This window comes from Equus przewalskii, chromosome 21, assembly GCF_037783145.1.
Source record: "Equus przewalskii isolate Varuska chromosome 21, EquPr2, whole genome shotgun sequence".
Classification (NCBI taxonomy): Eukaryota; Metazoa; Chordata; class Mammalia; order Perissodactyla; family Equidae; genus Equus; species Equus przewalskii.
The window spans coordinates 6,604,913-6,624,857 of NC_091851.1; the positions used below are offsets into that span (position 1 = coordinate 6,604,913).

At 44.2% G+C, this 19,945-nt stretch overlaps 1 protein-coding gene across 2 annotated transcripts in view; it reads right to left on the reverse strand.

The window, feature by feature from the left end:
• Positions 1-1,775: 1,775 nt before the first annotated feature.
• The window catches only part of KAT14 (lysine acetyltransferase 14), a 32,520-nt gene continuing 14,350 nt past the window's right edge, over positions 1,776-19,945 (reverse strand). For both annotated transcript variants that reach the window (XM_008525382.2, XM_070588772.1), the window contains 6 exons: positions 18,718-19,134; positions 18,033-18,598; positions 7,239-7,375; positions 6,141-6,316; positions 4,654-4,844; positions 1,776-2,499 (listed from right to left, as the gene is read on the reverse strand). In XM_008525382.2, the coding sequence (XP_008523604.1) occupies positions 2,326-2,499; positions 4,654-4,844; positions 6,141-6,316; positions 7,239-7,375; positions 18,033-18,598; positions 18,718-19,134 (1,661 nt within the window). In that variant the 3' untranslated portion in view covers positions 1,776-2,325. The remainder of the gene's footprint in view (positions 2,500-4,653; positions 4,845-6,140; positions 6,317-7,238; positions 7,376-18,032; positions 18,599-18,717; positions 19,135-19,945) is intronic.

Sequence of the window (19,945 nt, forward strand, 5' to 3'; positions counted from 1 at the left end):
GCTCTGAATCACAGGTCGCCATTCAGGATCCAAGGACCCTTAGGCCTTGGGATGGTTCCTCCTCCATTTCACACACCTCTGCAGACAGAGCGGGCTGGCGCAGAGACAGATTCAGCCTGGACAGAGCTGCCCTCTGCTTTCTATCTGCACGCTCTTGGCACAGAGTTACTCAACCTCTCAAAGCTCAGTTTCCTCTTCCATAAAATAGAGGCAATTATAGCATCACCTCAAGGAGTTGTTGTGAGAATTGAGTTCAGAAATGGGAGCTGCCAGTATTTTCATATTTTTAGCACCTAGTATGTGTCTGCTCAATGCCTACAGACCTTGCCGTCTCCACATGACCCAACCTAGCGTTGGCGCTGGAAACACCGAGTGCCCTTCTGCTGCTCAGCGGCAAGCAGCTGCTCAGGGACCGGGGCCACTGCCTAAAGCTTAAGCCCTAGACGCCCAAATTGCCAACAATCCTTGTTTTTGCAAGAACCTCTGAGATCAGGCCTTTGCTTTTCATCTTACTTGGAGCCTAATGCCTTTTGCTGGGTGTATCTTTTTATTTAATTTAGCCTTTACCTATACTCAGTTTAACTCGAATATGAGACATCTTGGCCAAGTGTGAACATACTAGTAGTATGTTTGCTTTTCAACCGCCACTCATCTTCAACTCAAAATTCTCAAAGTGACATGAATTACAAGGTGTCGTTCAAAGTGAAGATACGTCTGTCTTGAACCCCTGGAGTATTTGTCGCTGAGGAAAAGAATGAGACTGTAGATCAGTGGTGTACATCCACCCACCCGGGGGTTGCATGTGCTAAGGCTGAAAGTACCCATCTTCCTAGAGTGTCAACTCTACCTACAGCTTTGGGGTGAAAAATCCATTATTTTAACATTAAAACAGATATACCTAAAGAGTAAAATATAACATCCTTGTAATTTTAAAAACCTGAAACTTAAAGGACATGAGAGGTGCCCCCGCTCTCTGTTAGGGTCCTTGCAGGAGGAGGCTGACAAGTGCTGGTTCAGCTCTCGGGAAGCAGGGAAGGTGATAGGGAGTCCAGAGGACTCTCTCCCGGAGGCAAGCCATCGCTGCTTTGGGGAACTCGGCAACTCAGTGACTCTGTGTGTCCAGCCCAAGTGCTGGGGAGGACAAAAGCGGGGCACAGCAGCCTCGGCTCCCAGGAGCCCCAGTCCTGGTTAATAGAGACAAGCGATAGAAGAACTTCCAGGTGGTCTTCACATTCCCCTTGAACAAAGGGATTCAAGCCGGCTCTAAGTATAGCCTCTAGAACAGAGGTTCTTAACTTGTGGTCCATGCATCACTGATGCAAAATTTTAAACATGCACAGACAGTTTGCTAGAGAGTATTCAGCTGTCTTTGGATTCTCAAAGAGATTCATGTCCCAAAAAGTTAAAAACCACTGCTCTAATTAAAGAGAGTTTAAAAGCAAGCTGATTAGACTAAAGCTCTGGCCATAGGTTTAGTACAAAGGAAAGATTTTTATCTGAGAACATCTGACAATTTTGGAAATGCTCCTACTGGATCCAAAAAAATGTGACTGACAGTCCATCTCCCACACACATACACAGCAAGGAGCCCAGTCCTGCAGACAACATAGGTTCCGTCCACAGCCAGCTGTACTTCCACCACCACACACTTCCATCCAGTGGCCCAATCTAAGTGGCGGGTGCTCAGCCACTCCAACCCAAACCAAGTACACAGGCACGGGGAGAAGGAGACCCTCCCCTCAGGAGATGCTAACAGTAGATCAGGTGAAGCAAGGTGCAGACACAAACACTGACTTTATTTTGACTGTGATCAACACCAACACGAGACAATAGAACCTAGAGGTCCTCCTGGATTCAGCGACAACACAGCAAGGCTGGGAAAAGGGTTGGCATCTGATTACACTCTCATCTTCCCAGGACAGGAGGGTGCCTCTCTGGCACTGCATGAATCTTTAATAGCCACCACATTCCCTCATCTTTTCAATTAGGACAGATTCTCTCTCACCAAGAACATCCATTTAGATATTTCTTTGCTCTCACAAACTACCATGTGGAAGGAGGACAGCAGCATCTTTCAGTTGAGTTAACGGTGGAGTCCAAGAGGTGGGCCGAAGGACCCTCCAAAAAGGACTGGACCATGATTTTGCTGACAGGTTGCTCACTACTCATTCCACTGCCCCCCGTTGTTCTCATTTCAGCTGAGAGGCTTGAATGAACATCTGATGGCAGAGATCAGAACCCACGGTGCGATGACTGCCTGCCTTCAGGCCTTCTGAAGACCCGTTCTCTACAGCATAGGCGTCTCTGTGAGGAATTGCCTCCCCCTCAGCGTCGGAGCCTCAGAAAGAATGCGTGTTTACACTCTGTGCTCTCCAAGGGGTAGTATTTATCATAAAAATCTAAAACATATTCTTCAGTCTTGAATCCAAACTTCTGGTACAGCAGCATGGCGGGGTTGCTTGCTGAGACGTGAAGGGTTACATCCTTGCCCATGCAGGTCTGCCAAAAGAGCGGGAAAATGCAAGTTGAAAAGGAAAACGCCTGAGGGAGAACGAGTAGGTGGAGAGACTCTCAAGTGCAGGCGTGAATCACAGAAACCAGACGATCAGGGACTGAGGCTGGGACTCAGCAGCACCCGCAACCCCGGGACCAAGGACATTCTGCTGCTGATCACACATCCACTAAAACACTCAGCAAGGCTGAGAAAATTGATGGGATGCCAGATGCTTTTATTCCGATCTGAGCAAAGGGCCAAGGAGGATATTTTACGTCAACTATTTTACTTAAATTCAGTTACATTTAAATATATCAAACATATTAATACCAAACACTATGACCATCTTGAAGAAACTGAGAAGAATATAAGAAGTTCTGCTTTTAAAAACTAGATGTTATACTGTAAAAGAACTGTAAAATTTCCCTTCCTAGACCCACTGGAAAAGAATGTTAAATTATGTGGCCAGATTGGAAATATTAAGACTGGCTTAAGTGTACAATGTGAAGAGCCTGTACAGACGCCCTGAATCCCCAAGTCCACCTCCTGTCCCTCCCCAGCTGGCAGTCAGCTTCTCAGAACTGAGGTTTCCACATTTAGCGTCAGCCTAACGCTAGGGGAAAAGAGTAATACTCACCTTATCAATACAAAGCAAGCTCCTAGATTCTCTGATTAGCTACACAGAATAAAGTACCCCAAAGTCACATAAATCAAGAACTTGCTTTTTAATGATGAAGGCATGAAATACTGAGGTTGATAAGTTTCCTGAGATTTTATAATCAGGCTTCCCCAAGGCTTCTATTTAAGAACAACTCTATCGAAGGTAGACAGCTACTTTCTTTTCTCGGCTTAACTCACATTGTGTATCCAAAGGTATTTTTAGAACAAGAGAGAACTACTGTTTTACTAAGGACAAGAGTGTGTTGAGTGTAAAATGAATTTTGTGGAGTGACGCCAGTGTTTCTACACTGCAAATATGCACAGTTGAACCACGGCCATCCCCGAGTACTCCTGCCTGACCGAGTGGTACTGTGTCAGGGTTTATGGTCTGGCTGGGGGCCAGCACCCATAAAGATGAACAATCCTCCTCCCACGCTGTGAGCGTGAACACTCAGTAAGGACTGACAGTGCCAGGCCCTATGTCAGGCACACACAGCAAAATGTCATCCCTGCCCTGCCCTTAGGCCCTTGCCAGTGAAGGAACAGGCTGAATCCTGCAGGGCTCTGCTAGGACAGAAGGACGCACACAGAGGAGAGGTCATTCTGCGAGTAGGGTAGGGCAGAAAAAAGGAGGAGTGTGGTAGAAAAAACTGAGAAGGTCTCAGTGAAGACAACAACACGAGGTAGCACATATTAACTGCCAAGAAAGGAGAGAAGAAAGCAATTTCTAGGAAGATGATTCTCAAGGTTCCTGCCAACATTTAGGAATTATTGAGCCAGTTTCATTAAAAACTGGAAAAACTGCATTTTATCATCTCCATCCTCTATTTAAAAGGAATCTTGTCCACATAACACACAATCCTCCATACCAAATGGTTTCTAAATAAAAGTTACCAGAAAAATTCTGGGGGGAAAAAATCCTTACATGTTTTTCTGATATTAGTATATAAATATATGGTGTATCTTCTTCAAAGGTGATAGAGATATATCAAAGATGAGTTATAATTCAATGTTAGAATCAAGTCTGAGAAGGTTCATACCAGCTTACATAGTGATAATAAAATTAAAAACAATCAGCAATAATAGAATGCACGTACACACTTTTGCTAAAATGTTTAAAAATACATAAAAACTAAAAATCATAGTTCCACTTCCACTTGGAGTCGTGGCGGGGGTGATTCTAAGAACAGCAGCAGTTACTAATATGACAGTGCAAGTGCTTTAGGCTCTCACTTTCGGTATTTCCTCATTTTATTTACTACACATGTTCACAAACTGGCTTCTTTGAAACCTAGGTCTGAATGGTAATCTTATTTTAGAGGGTGAAGACTTTTGTCTGTGTGTTTGACTAACCTCATGAGTACGGGTGACTGGCCTTCTTTCCCCTGGTCTCACATTCCGCTGGGCAGTGCTGGGAAGGCCCTGCTCACTTCACCCTCCCCATGACTTCCAGGGAAGCCCAGGGGCAAGTGAGTGGATGATGAGCACGGCCAACATACCTGAATCAGATGGTAAATCATGAAAGTTGCAATCCCTGCTCTTCTCCATTCAGGATGGACAAAGAGAAATGAAATGTAAGCTTCATTGTACTTCACATCGGGAACCATGAAGCCAAAGGCAATGATGACTTTTTTATAAAGGACGACAACACTGAAGTCTGGGTACTGCAGGCACTCAGACAGGTCAATGCCTGAAGAAAAGAGACAATCGAGACTCAAACCATGTACCTTTTGGAATTAATGAATGCCAAGCTGCTCAGTCTGTACTTACAGCTACACCTGCACGCTAAAAAAAAACCCTAGAACTGGAGACAAAGATATTACCATAGACAGCACATATTCAGATCATAAAAATAAAAGTGAATTTTGAAAAATATCAAAATTAACATCATCTTTTCTAAGTACATATGTTAAAAAGAAGAGAGGCGGGATAGGGCAGATAGTAGAGAGCAAACAGGTTCAGAAATGGACACACCTGGCTTTGAACTCGGCCTCGGTCATGTGTGTCAGCTGGCACATTTCTAAATGTCTTGGCCTCAGTTTCTGCAATGTGTAAGAGAACATACCTAGACCTCACAGAGTTGGGGTCAAGATCCCCTAAGAGTGTCCATCCTGTTGTATTCTTTACTTCACACATAGACAATTCATGCGCTCTTTTGTACAAATGCTAAATTTTACAATCAAGAGGTTAAATATAAAATGATTCCATGCATAATGCATGGAAGGTACCAGCGAAGGGCAGGAGGTAGTAGGTGCTCCCAGAACGTTCCTTTCAGCCCCACACCACTCCCAAGCACAACTCTGCGACCACACGCACTATTACATGATTATGAGACAACAGGGATGACACGGCTCTCATCCTGATGAAATCTTATCTAACATCTGGAGACATGTATTATTTCCTTTACATTTCAGGGTAGAGCAATAAAGCAGATCCACAAAGACCGTGTTTATATTAAGCAATGAAAATGTGTTCCTTTAATTGATAGCTTCAGTCTTCAGAGATAATATGTTAAGGCTAACAAAATGACAAATCATACTGCATTTACTCTTATTTTCGAAGTCTATGATTAGGGTATTTGGCTTTTTAAAAACACCTTTTGGCTGTACTAACACTCTAAAGAACAGCTAAATAAACAAAGCATACGGAATTATTAGGCAAAAGTGTCCAAACAGGCAGCCTGCGGCTACCAGCCTGTGTTCCTGCGAGACATTACCTGGTGTCTAAACACAGGAGAAGCAAAGCAGGATGAGTCTTTTATTCTGGAAGCAGAGACAAACAAAACACTGTTTATTACTCTAATTGCTGGCTTCTTCCTGATCTTAGGAAAGAAAGAGGTGTTTATATTTTAACATTTCTATGTTAGCAGGGACACACTGAAATCATATGAGTAAAGGTTTCAGGGTCACATGACATACACTAATTTAAAATCACAAAAGTGAACTATAAGAAAACTGATTGCCTAGTTTGGGAGGGGGACACATACCGGGCCAGAAAAACTCCTGACACGTCGAGTTTATTGTTGGGATGTGGTTGGGCCGCACGTAGCAGTAATCGAGAGGGGCGTCAGGCTCCGGCGTCCAGTGAGGGTCACTCCTATGCAGGTGGGAACGAATCTGTGACAGGAGCTGCAGTTTGGGTGGCTTTGTTTCATAATCACGCCTCCAGTGCCACAGAAAATAAACAAATTCAAGTCAAGAAAAATACCCATTATTATTCCTAGCCATTTGATTCACAAACTCTTTGATCAGCTTGAAATTTTAAACTAATTTGTGCTACTCTACATGGCAGACAGCTTGATAACAGCTACAACACTTTTCTGGTATGAAGTTTACAATTCACTCTATTAACATTCATCAGAGCACACCCCTCTGTACCCTCAGGACCTCTACTAGTGCTGGTGCACCTTATGAACAGAGTGAGGGAACAGAAACAGCATCCTAATTAAGCCCTCGGAGTGCTCTGACCCAGGACAGCTCAGGGAAAAGAAGGTCCAACCCTGCCAAGGCAGCTGAGAGGCACCAGAAACAGGAGAAGCCGGAGCAGGCTCGCAGACTGCCTTTCCATGTGTCTGCCCAGGGGGCAGTGCTGGGCAAGGAGGAGCATGCAATTACGGAGCTCCGAGCAAGTGTGGTCAACAAAGACATGGTCTCGATCACAGCGCCAGACAGCACTGGGGGCCTCTCTATCAGCTCAGCCCCCATGGCCCTGCCTCAACGAGACTCATCATTAGTCCAGATAGAGGCCTGATTGAGACGTCCTTCCCATTTTTTCATTTCAAAGACTATTACATATATACAACTTTAAAATTTAAAACAAAACAATGAGTATGATCATTATAATGAAATCTAACAGAGTTAACATATCCTTTCTTTTTATATTTCTTTCAAAGGATCATCCTTTCTGCAAAAAAGTACAGCTGAAACAAGCCAAGGGTGAGACTGGGCATGGAGCACAGACTGAGTCCTTAACGACCCTGCTCACAGGTTTGGGTCTTTATTCAGTCCAACAGGGGAACGGGGCGCAGACACCACAAACATTACTACTCATGACACCCTCGACATCACAGCTCTTCTCCTTATACCTGATGTAAGGTTTCAAGATCCGAGAAGTGTAAGGGCTGACAATACTCTGGTCCACAGCCATGTCTTCCGATCCAACCAGACGATACAAAAACTTAGTGGTCTGGTGCCGAAATCCTTTCCTGGATGGCAAGGCCGTCTATGAGAAAGAAACACTGGTTATATAAAAATAAACATATTCAAAGGATTGGTTTAATTTCCACAGATCATTGGTACTTGTGACATTTGTGTGTCAGAAAGTAGGTCTTGGGGCCGGCCCCGTGGCCGAGTGGTTAAGTTCGCCTGCTCCGCTGCGGTGGCCCAGGGTTTCACTGGTTTGGCTCCTGGGCACGGACATGACACCACTTGTCAGGCCACGTTGAGGCGGCGTCCCGTATGTCACAACTAGAAGGACCTGCAACTAAGATATACAACTATGTACTGGGGGGATTTGGGGAGATAAAGCAAAAAAAAAAAAAAAGATCGGCCACAGTTGTTAGCTCAGGTGCCAATCTTTTAAAAAAAAAAAGTAGGTCTTTTTACACTACTTATTTGCAAAGCTCAAGTTTCAACACAAACTTCATAGGTACCTTTGCATAAAACTAGATATGAAAGGCTAATTGTAGCTGCAATAATGTAAAATCGAAACAATTTAAAAAATTTTAAGTTACTTAATTTTAAAAGTCATTTAAGTGAGTGAAATGCAGGATTGAGGACTGGATTTACAGCTTCTCTGTTTCATTTTGTTCTATTACACCTTCAATCCATTCATCAAACATTAACCAGCACTAGACAAGCAGGTAACACACATGGGTGAGTTTTACGAGTAGTCCCTGTTACCCAAAGAGCCACAGGAGCCAATTATTGCTGTACCTCTATATGGATTTATTAACATACGTCTCTATTCTAATGAATAAATTTGACAGAAGTAGGACTGATGTAGATTATCATCCTAAAACAAATCCCGATAGCGGAGAGGCCCCCCAGAGGTTCCATGAAGATGTGGCGGGTGTCCTAAGAGATGGAGGGATTGGCCCAAGTGGAGACGTCTGTTCTTCAGCGAGCACAGTGCCAAGGCCCACAGTCAAGTAGTAACAGAACATGCGCAATTAGGGTTTTATGGCAAAGAGCTCAGATGGAAGATTAAAAGGCATATTTATAAAGTGGTTTGCCAAGGGCTGGAGGAAGTTTAGAAACCTGAGTTGTTTTTGTAGAATCAGTTTGCTCTTAGCCTAGAAAATAATTTTGTTGGAAAAAGAGCAAGAATTCCTTCTTTTATAATATGGTCTCATTATGTTCCCAAACTGGACATGAAGACTTTCAAAGGCCACCTTTGAAATTCTTCCAGGACTTTAAAATAAGTTCCAAATTGAAATTCAAAGCTGTGGTATATAGTTTCCAAACATGGCCCCAACACTTCCTCCTGTGCCTGGGGTACACGTGGCTCCTCATATCAGAAGACAGACTCGATTTCCCCCCATCTTGAATCTGCGCAGGCTTGTGACAGGCTTTGACAAATCAGAAAGTGACAGAAGTAACATTCTGGACTTCTGAGCCCAGGCCTTACGAGGACTGGCACCTTCCACATGCTCCCTCTTGAAGTCCAGCTGCCACGGTGTCCACGGTGGACCACTGAATGACTAGAGGCCACACGGAGACAGGTCTGGAGGAAGAGGCCAACCTGGTCATCCCAGCCCTGACACCACTCCCAGCTGAATGCAGCCACAGAAGAACCACCGGCTGAGCCCAGTCAACCCACAGAGTCAGAAGGAATGTTAAACGGCTATTGTGTAAGCCACTAAGTTTGGGGATGGTTTGTAATGCAGCAACAGATAACTGAAACACCAGCCACTGAACCACTAGCCTACGAAATACTCTCTGGTTAACATCTCAAGATGAGTTCTGTGGAACTCTGTGGACGTTCTCCAGCACCCCAACTTCTTTGCATCGCCACTGCTTTCTGCCTAGTCTAAATCACCCTGAGCGTCTGCCTGGACCACGACCACTGCCTCCTATTTGCCTCCCTGCTGCCGCTCTCACCTCATACCATCCAGTCTCCACAGAGAGCCAGGTTCTTCTTCTAAAAACTTGTAAGTTCACCTCCTTAAATACAACTCCGATGTGGTTTCCCGCTGTATGTTCACAGCACCATTCCAGCTCCTTACCCGGGACTTGCAGGCTCTGGCCCGTTACCTCTGTGGCCTCATTTCCCACCGTCACATGTTCCAGCCCCACACACCAAACTAACTCGTGCCTTAGGGCCTGCGCCTGGAACTTCTGCCCTGCACCTTCTTCAGCACGGCTCCTCCTGTGGGCATGGACTTAGTCCAAGGGTTACCTCCACAGAAAGGCCGTCCTAAACTACCCCACCCACAGCAGAGCCGCTGCCCTCTGCCTCTCCACTCCACTGCAGCACTCACTTGTCAGAAGCGATCCTGTTCAGTGAGTCAGTACTGTCATCTCCCTGCTCACAGATGTCAGCTGTGTCTTACTGCAGTCTCCCCAGTTAGAACAGTGCTTGGCACATATGAAGTATTCAACTTAGGTTTGTTGAATGACAAAATGGTGGGAAAAAAGCACCCAAAAGTCAGATAAGCTTGGAAAATGTTAAATGAGTTTCTTCAAACGTCTAGTTCTAAATAAAATGGAGAGCTAGGCTGCTGTGTCCCTTCCTCAAACCCAACTTGGGAGATGCCACAAAAGTGAGACGGAAGATAGAACACAAGGCTGTGAGAAATCAGAGGCAACCAGGTACAGACGAGGCAGCGAGGCAGCCAGGAGCAGAGACAGGCTGTGCAACACTGAAGGGACGGAGGAGGGTCCTGGTTGGGCCACTTCCTCTCCCGAGCTCTGCTCTCGGTGGATCTCTACCAATCGACTCTGCCAGCAAGCATGAGCCAGAGGGGTGACAGTGGAGAGCACTGGAGCCTTCCTGAGGCGGAGGGCAGATCCCATCAGGACAGTCCCCAAGCATGCCATGATCCCAGGCAGTAACAGCAGAGGGAGTGAAAAACAGCACCTGGGCCAGATGTCCTGGAGGTTCCCTGAGACTGAGGCTGCCTGATTGTGGAAAAAGGTGAAGATGGGAAGTGGTTGAGTCCAGAGCCTCCCATTTTATAAAACTTGTCAAGAGCGTGACAAACTAGAAACCAGGTTTTTGCCCCTACCTCCATGTGTGTACAACCAGCAAAGCAGCTGATAAGACCAAGGGAATATATGTCACAGGGAAAAAATTCAAGACATGTAAATAAGGAGCGCAAAACAAAAGAAAGATAACAAAGTAAACTGTACCAGAAAAGGCAGAATTCATTTAGCAGACAGACAGGAATTTTTAACAAGCACAACAGTCATCAGGGATAATTCAAATCAAAACTACAATGATTCTCCACTTGATACCCACTAAGATGGCTATAATCAAAAAGGGAGGTAATGACAAGTATTGGTAAGGATGTGTGCAGAAATCAGGATCTTTATACTGCTAGTGGGAAGATAAAACGATGCAGCCATTCTGGAAAATAGTCTGGCAGTTCTTCAAAAAGGACTGTGTTACCACTCACCCAGGCAATTCCACTCCCAGGTTCATTTCCAAGAGAAATGAAAACATATGTCCCCACAAAAACTTGTACACAAACATTCACAACAGCATTACTCATAATAGCTAAAAGGTGGAAACAACCCAAATGTCCATCAACCGATGAAGAGATAAGCAAAGTGTGGTATATCCGTACAATGGAGTATTATTCAGCCATAATAAGGAATGAAATACTAACATATGCTACCACGTGGATTAACCTTGAAAACATTATGCTAAGTGAAAGACCACATGTGATTCCATTTATGTAAAATGTCCAGAATAGGCAAATCTATGGAGACAAAAAGCAGATTAATGGGGGTGGGTATGGAGGGTTGAACAGTAACAGTGAAAGAGTTCAGGGTTTCTTTTTAGGGTGAAGAAAATGTTCTAAAATTGATCATGGTGATGGTTACACAACTCTGTGAATATACTGGAAACCACTGAAGTGAACACTTTAAAAGGGTGAATTGTATGGTATGTGAATTGTATCTCAGTAAAGTTGTTACCAAAAGAACAAAACCAAAAAGCATAATAAATAGGCTCCAAGATAATGAGGAAGCCTGGAAATAAGAATGAGTAGTTATGGAGCATCTCTTATTTGTTACCAGATATGAAATACATGATCACTGAAATAAAGCACTCAACAAAGAAGTGAAGGACAGGTCTCTTCCAAAAAAACAAAGGAAGCAATAAAGAAAAGGAGTAACAGTGTCAACATCCATACTGGGAGTCCAGAAAGGGAGGAAAAAGACAAAGGAGGAACGTACTTAAAGAAGCAATGATGAGGAATTTTCCAAATTAAAGAAGCCTCAGAGGACTTCTGGGTCTCCATCCGGCATATAAGGAGACTGGAAGTCGTCATTCCATCCTAACAAGTAAAAAGTTGAACAAACAGAAAATCAACAACTTTTCTTAGATGCACAGAGATGTGAGGTCACAGGGCAAACCACTGCGCCCGACACTGGACACAGACAAGAGAATACAAAGAGTCACCATCTACTGAAGCATCCTGGGACCAGTACCGGGGTAGGGAAACCCAAACTGCAACTGACGAATTGCTGGAGGCTCACTGTGGACAGATCTGAGAAACTCCAGGGGCGCCCCACATTTTTGTGTTTCATCTGCAGGAGCTCTACCAGGTTCTCACAGTAAAGATCAAAGAAAAATCCCCTCCTGCTTTGGGTAGGGGGAGGAGAAAAGTAGCCATCTTGAAATGTCACTCTGTTCTTCCTAACAAGGCCTGCCCTCAGGAGAAACTACTTTGCCAGAGCCTAACCTGCTGGGGTTTTATCAGAGCCTAACCAACACGGGGAAGGGAAACAGCAACTCCAGGCCCCTCTGGCCATCCTGTCCGACCCAACTGGGGAGGAAACTCAGAGAAGCACTTGTGAAGTTCACAGCCCAGGGCCCATGTTTACTCAAGAACAAGGATTTCAGAATGCTTCTCACCCCATACCTCACCACATCACCAAAGGCCTATCTTCCACATTTCCTTTTACCCAATACATCGTATTTGGCTCTCAACAAAAAAGTACAGGCAGACTAAAAGGCAAAAAAAAAAGTTTGAAAAGACACAGCAAGGGGCCGGCTGCGTGGCTGAGTGGTTAAGTTTGTGTGCTCCGCTGCGGCAGCCCAGGGTTTGGATCCTGGGCGAGGACATGGCACTGCTCGTCAGGCTACGTTGAGGCGGCGTCCCACATCCCACAACTAGAAAGACCTGCAACTAAGATATACAACTATGTATGGGGGTGGGGTTGGGGAGAGAAAGCAGAAAAAAAAAAAGAAAAGATTGGCAACAGTTGTTAGCCCAGGTGCCAATCCTTGGGGAAAAAAAAAAGACACGGCAAGCATCAGAACCAGACTCAGATATGGCAGAGATGTTGGAATTATTCAACTGGGAATTTAAAATAACTTTGATTAACATATTAAGGGCTCTAACGGACAAAGCAGACAATATGCAAGAACAGACAGGTCATTTAAGCAGAGAATGGAAATTCTAAGAAAGAATCAAAAAGAAATGCTAGAAATAAAAAACACTGTAACAAATGAAGAACGGCTTCGATAGGCTCATTAGCAAACTGGACACAGCTGAGGAAAGAATCTCTGAGGTTGAGGACATGTCAATAGAAACTTCCAAAACTGAAAATCAAAGAGAGAAAAGACTACAAACAGAATGGAACAGAATATCCAAAAACTGGGGTCCAACTACAAAAGGTGAAACATACAGGGAACATCAGAAGGAGAAGAGAAAAATGAACAGAAGAAATATCTGAAGTAATAATAACTGAAAATGTCCCCAAATTAATCAGATACCAATCCCACAATGCAGATCCAGGAAGCTCAAGAACAACAAACAGGACAGATGTCAAGAACCGTATCAGACACCTCTAACTGAAGGAGTTGTCAAGCAAGATAAATGAGAGCAAAATCACTTAAAATGCATGAATACAGTTAAAGATCAAAAGCAAAGAGAAACTTCTGAAAGCTTCCAGGACATGGGAGAATAAGAAAGGGAGGCCACCTACAAAGGACAAGAATAAGACACACAGAGGTCCTCAGGAGCAACATTACACACAAGGCAATAATGGAGTAATAAGTTCAAAATGTTGAAAGAAAAAAACATTATAATTTTATATCCAGCTATGCTATCACTTAAATGCAAGAGTGAAATGAAGATATTCCTAGGCACACAGGTTTTCAAAAATAACCTGAAAAAGACCATATTTTAAAGAACTGTTAGAGGAAGTCGTCTAGCAAGAAATTAATCTAGGAAGAAACAATGAGAAGTAAGAGTGAGTAAACAATTTAGTTTACTGTTATCTGAACAAGCAACACAAAAGAAAAAAGACAGATGAGAGCATGCAAAGCTATTTTTTTGTTTAGGGGGAAGACCACATGACAATATTAAAAAATTAATAGAGAAAAAATATATGTCTTAAGTTAGGACCTATAAAAAGAATAAAAATAGAATATATAACTTTCTTTATAGCAAAGAACCAACATCATATAGACCATTTTCTCTGACCACCACATAACTTGTAGAAATTAAATCAACTCCTAAAAGATCTTAAAATTCCCATATGTCTGAAACTAAGAGTTATTTAGCAGTAGATAACTCGAGTTAAAGAGGAAATATGAGAGAAATAACAAAACGCTAAGTACTGACTGACAATAAAATCACATTCATTTCAAAAGTCATATTATAGGGAAATTCCCTATCAGAAAACAAGAAAGAGTATGGATTGAACAAACACATTTACAGTTGCTCCTCTGTGTAACTCTGCATTAAAATGAAACTAAAATTCCACGTTAAAATGTGGGATTAAACACAAACATCAAATTTTACTCCCTCCCAATCCCCACTAGAACTACAGAAAGACTTAATGGGGCGGGGGGGACAAGCATACAAGAACAGAAAGATCAGGAGAAGAAACAACAGTAACTGGGAAGCAGATGGACAAATAGCAACTGATTTAAAGCCAAAATTCCAAGCTGGCTTTGGGGAAGGTGAGAACCAGCCCAATCTGTACTGCAGAATCCTCCTAAAACCCAGGTGGCAGCACCAGATTCCTCGGGAACCAGGAACAAACCGGGCAGTAAATACGGACCAGGTAAAAGCTGTGTGCAGAGCAGTAAGACCCCCAAATCTGACCTCCGTCCCTGCTGCCGGGTGGCTGCCCTCCCCACAGAAGGCTGGAGGTCCCATCTCTACAGGCGTAACAGGGGCTCTGGACGGGGCAGCCCACAGAGCACTGGGGTGTGAGTACTAGAAAAGCTGAATGCTAAGATCCCCCTTCCCCTCCCAGGCAACCAGGGTTCTGAGACCCGAAGACTCTTCTATGGGAACTCTAACTAGCCCAAGAGGAAAGACCTAAAGGAAGGGACATTTGGGGTCCTCAAAAGAGGACTCACCTAGATAATGGGCTGTGTATAGAACTCAAGGTCCAATCTCACTTTCCCACAGAATTTGAAAGCATGCTCCACTGTCTACTTCCTTCCAGTATTGCTTTTAAGTTGGCTCTCAGCTTTACCGAGTGCTGGCTTGGGATTCTGGCTTCAATTCAAGGTTTTTTCAGACACATAAGGTCTCAAATTCTACTTCTCAGGCAGCTTTCCTCAGTAAGGCACTAAGGATGTGCTTCACTAAAAAACTGGAGTAAACCTACAAAAAGGTAAAGATGGGGCACAAGAAACAGAAGACTCAATACAGAAGAGGGGAAGATGGAGCTCAGGTGAGGAGAGATTCCAGGACCACTGCTGAGTGATCCCAGAACTGCAAAGCGTGGCCAGTACAGAGTGACAGGTGTGACTCAAGGGGCAGACATACTCTGGCTGCCGCACTGGACCATCTTTTACACCTAAGTGGTCATGCCCAGCATCTCACCTGTGCTCAGCTTGGCTTCAACACACACTGAGACTCCTTTACTCCCACCACACCTGCCCCCGGATCAGCTGAGAACACCCCCGACAATAACTGCTCTGACCTCCTACAGGCTGGAAAGAAGCATGTCAGCCCTGAGGCAGGAAATACAGAGGACCCCACCCCTGATCAGATTTCTCGCACATTCCCTGGTATACCCTGCAGCCCTGCCTGATGCTCACACAGTAGTGAGCCTCATGTTTCCCAGGACTCCCTAATGACCTTGACCACTGACTTCTCCAGGAGGGGCTCATGGAAGCCAGAACATGACTGTGTGAGTTTCCTGAGGCTGCTATATACACATTCCATAAACCGGGCAGCTTAAAACAACAGAAATTTATTCTCTCTCAGTTCTGGAGGCCAGAATCCGAAATCAAGGTATCAGCAGGGCTGTGCTCCCTCCGAAGGCTCTAGAAGAGAACCTGTTCATGCCTTTCTCTTGGCTCCTGGTGTTGCCACCAATCCTTGGTGTCTCTTAGCTTGCAGACACATCACTCTAATTTCTGCATCAGTCATCCCATGGCTTCTCTCCTCCGTGTCTCTCTGTGTCTCTTCTCCTTTTCTTATGAGGACATCAGTCATGGCAGATTAAGGGCCTACCCCTACTTCAGTATGACCTCATCTTAACTAATTACATCGGCAAAGGCCCTATTTCCAAATACGGTCATATTCACAGGTACCAGGGGTTAGGACTTCAATAGATCCTTTTGGGGGGCACAATTCAATCTTCAACAACGACCTACAAAAACCGTTCAGCTTATTTTCTCCTGGAAGCCCTCATCTAACAGTAGCAATTTCCTTACACAGCTCCATTTGTGCTTTCTGTTTAGTTTAGTTTTCTTTTTAACTAAAAGTATACTGTTTTGGGATAAAGAGATTTAAAAAAAGCAGAGGAATGATTAATACTAAAAGTCAGAGAGTGGCTCCCTCGGCGGGGAACAGGCAGTGCACAGAAGGACTTCTAAGGTGTCCGTAATGCTGTTTCTTCTCCCAGGAGCTATATTCATAGGTATTTCTTATTAACCTTTAAACTATACCCATATGATCTATGCATTCTTGCATGAGTATGACACATTTCATAATTTAAAAATTGAGTATTAAAAAGACAAACCCATGAGAACAAAGACCAGGTGAAGAGATGACTGCAGCAAACGCATATGAACAAGTGGCAAATGACTAAGACCAAAGGGAGCCAGAACCTAGGGCAGCAGTGAGGACGGGCCAGGAGCTGGGCGACTTACAGGCCAGAGCCTCAGAAAGGCACAGCAACGGGAGGCATCAGCTCCTGCCAATGGTGAGCATGGGCAGGAGGACTTTGGATTGACAGTCTCTTCATTTAAGAGGGTAGAGCCCCCAGCTACACCCCCACTGCCCACATCCAGAAATGACCTTTCCCTCATGGGCAGAAGGCCAGACTCTCTGGAGGCTCAAAAGAAAAATTCTGGACACAGGAGCACCTGATACAGCCAAGGATGGGAGTCTTGTCCTGAAAACAGGGAGACTCAGTGGAAGCTTACTAGCTGACTGGTCAGCTCCTGGCCCTCCCTACCTGGCTCCTGGGATGCAGGCAGGCAGGTTACTATTTCTCAGGAAAGATGGGAAATAGGAGAAAAAAAGAAAATTAAGGGCATCCATCTAGAGAAAGGGTCATCGACAAGCTACAGCCCACAGGCCAAATCCAGCCTATTTTAGTAAATAAAATGTTACTGGAACACAGCCACGCCCACGCCCATTCATTATGTCTTATCTATGCTTGCTTTCACACTGGAACCCCAAAGTTGAGAAGTTGCAACTGAGCCTGTGAGGCCTGCAAGGCTGAAACTATTTACTGTCTGACCCTTTTAGAGAAAAAGTCTGCCAGCCCCTGGGCTAGAGGGTGCAAAATCCAAATAATAGGGGCGCTCCAAAAAGACAAAACAGAGAAAATACAGGACAGGAAATTAGGAAGCCATTCCAGAACTCAAGAATGAGAGTTTCAAATTGAACGGGCCCACATACCAAATGCCCAGCACAATGAAGGAAAAAGCCCTATACATGGTACATCACTGAACAATATCAGAACTCTGGCAATAAAGAGAAGAGCCCCCGAGTTTCCAACGAAGGGAAGGATAGAAAAATGTGCAAAGAATCCAAACAGGCAATTCACAGAGAAACAACTAGGAATCATGAAAAATGTTTAACCTTACCTATAATCAAAGAAATGTAAATAAAAAAACAAGATTTCACTTTACAGCCATCGGATTAGCAAAACTAGTTAAAGGCTGGCTAGCAGCAAGTGCTAGCAAAGATAGAGGGAAATAAGAGCTCTCGTTCCTGCCATGGGAAGGTGTATTTGGCAGTTCCCAGGGACACTCACAGACCTGGGTTCGTTCCACTGAGTACCTTTCGAGCAACACGGACAGCACACTGATCCCTTGGCTACTATTTCTACATGTTGTCTCCTAACTACATGGACGTTTACATGTCTTCAGATCCTGCTCAGCATGGGGTCTGGTACACTGTATGGTCCTCAACAAATGTGTCAATCAAAGCTACACAAAACCATGTACAGCAACCCTCAGGGACTAAGAGATACAAAGAAAGTGTCTAGGTTCTGTCTAAAATGCCCAAAAGGAAAAAAACAAAACAAATCCAAATGTAGTAAGACATATTCATATTGAACAATTTCAAAAAATAAAGCCCAGCAATTTTTTCTATTTTTTTCCCTTGCTATTTTCTTTTCTCTCCTGAAACTACTCAGGATTTTAAATGTCCACCGATGGTGCTGCCTGCCCCACCTCCACTCCTGCCCCCAAGAGTCTAAGAGCATGTGCTAACACCCACCTGGTATCGGTCAAGGATTCTAAAGTCCTGACAGGTGGTTCTGTAGGTGGCTTGGCCAGCTGGAAGCCGGGAAACTCCTTCTTTGGCTCCATAAATCCCATCAACTAACAGAAGAGCAGCATTAACAACTTGATCCAAGTCAAAAAGTGGTAATCCCCTATCCCTTTTCGCTTGTCTGACAATCAGTTTCCGCTTCAGTCTCCGGGCTTCTGGTGTCATGGCAACAGCACTGGGACAAGCTTCCAGCCTCTTCAGGAGCAGCTTCTCCTCGTAGATGCTCACAGGGGTGTACTTGGGCCCTTTAGGTTTCCTGTCCTTCTCCAGCTGGGGCTTCCTCTTTTCTCGAGCCCTCATCTGCAAAGATGTGTTGGAATCTGTGTCTTCACTGTCAATGTCCATCCTGTCAGGTTTTTCCTCCTCACTCTCTACCTCCTGCTTTATCTGTTCGGGTGCTCGGACTTTCTTCCTGCCACCGACCACTGTCCCAGAAGCGGCTGACCCAGCAGGGGGCGGAACATACTCCATCCCTGGGTCTATGACTCCATCACCTTCCATCTCATCATCATCTGTGCAGAATATAAAACAGGAAAGACGAAATGCAGGGCACACGGCCCACAAGGAGAAAACACACATTTATATCATGGGCCACACATAAAATAAAAGACCCAAGAAAGCTAAGTCTTACCATGAAACAAGGCTTGTGGGGGCATCACATCTGGAATCAGATCTGCTTCTGAAAGCAAGCTAGGTGTGGCTGAGTGGGAGGCGGGGGTCCCGGGGGCAGAGAAATCCAGAGATGGAGAAGGAGATGGGCTTGTCAGCGGGGTGCGGTCAGAGGAGCTCAAGGATGAAAAGTCAATCACTTCTCCTTTTTCTAGAATCACGTCTGGCCTGCGGCCTCGGCTTATGAACTTCACAGGGGTAGAGGAAGTGCTCCTGTCAAGAAAGCCAGCTGCTTCCTTCTGGGCTCTTCTAATGTCTTTCGCTTCCTGAGTTCGAGACCTTTTCTCTTTTAACTCCATGGCAGATTCCACAGGATTCCGGCTCGCCCGTTTTCTAAGGCCCTCAACAGTAATGATGGGATCTAAAGTTGGTTTTGAGGCTGCCGGAAAAGAATAAATATCTAAATTTTTTAAGTAACTATTCAACTTTAGTTTATTTTGCTAATTTATTATTGTGAACCCACTACCATATTCAAAATAGAGAAATGTTCAATGCAAGCCCTGAAATAAGACTTAGCTATCTCTTAACAAGATAAAAGGAAATATAATGCAAACAATTAAATACTATCTTTCACCTATTTGGACTGGTAAATATTAAAGCGTGATAGCGCTCAGCAAGCAAATAGGGAAATGGACATTCTTCATGCCTTTTTTGGTAGGACGTAAATTTCATTACAACTTTTTGGAGGGTAATTTGGCAATAACAATGAAAATTCTGAATGAACATGCCCTTTGATACAGCAACCTGTTTCCAGAAATTTATCACAAAAAATTTGCACATATACACAAATGTGTACAATTACAGTATCACTTAAAATAACCACGACCAAAAAAGGCAGAAATAACCAAAACGCCCATCAACAGGGGAACGGTTTAAGAAATTATTGTACAGCCATTCATGGAATGCAATGAAAGGTGCTTTTATGGAAAGATGTCCAAGGTATCCTGGTAGTTGGGGGAAAACCGGAGAAGGAGTATTATAGAAGGAGTCTACTTATTTGTTTATTTAAATAAGAAAAAGCTTAAATATGCAGGGATAACTTCTACAAGCATTTAGAGGAGGCAAAGGTGGCTACTCTGGAGGGTGAGACTGTAGGCAGGAGGGGTGCAGGGGGACTTTCTGACTTTATACACTCAACACTGCTTGACTTGTTCATAAATAGATTTTTAAAAATTTAAAAGCTCATTAAA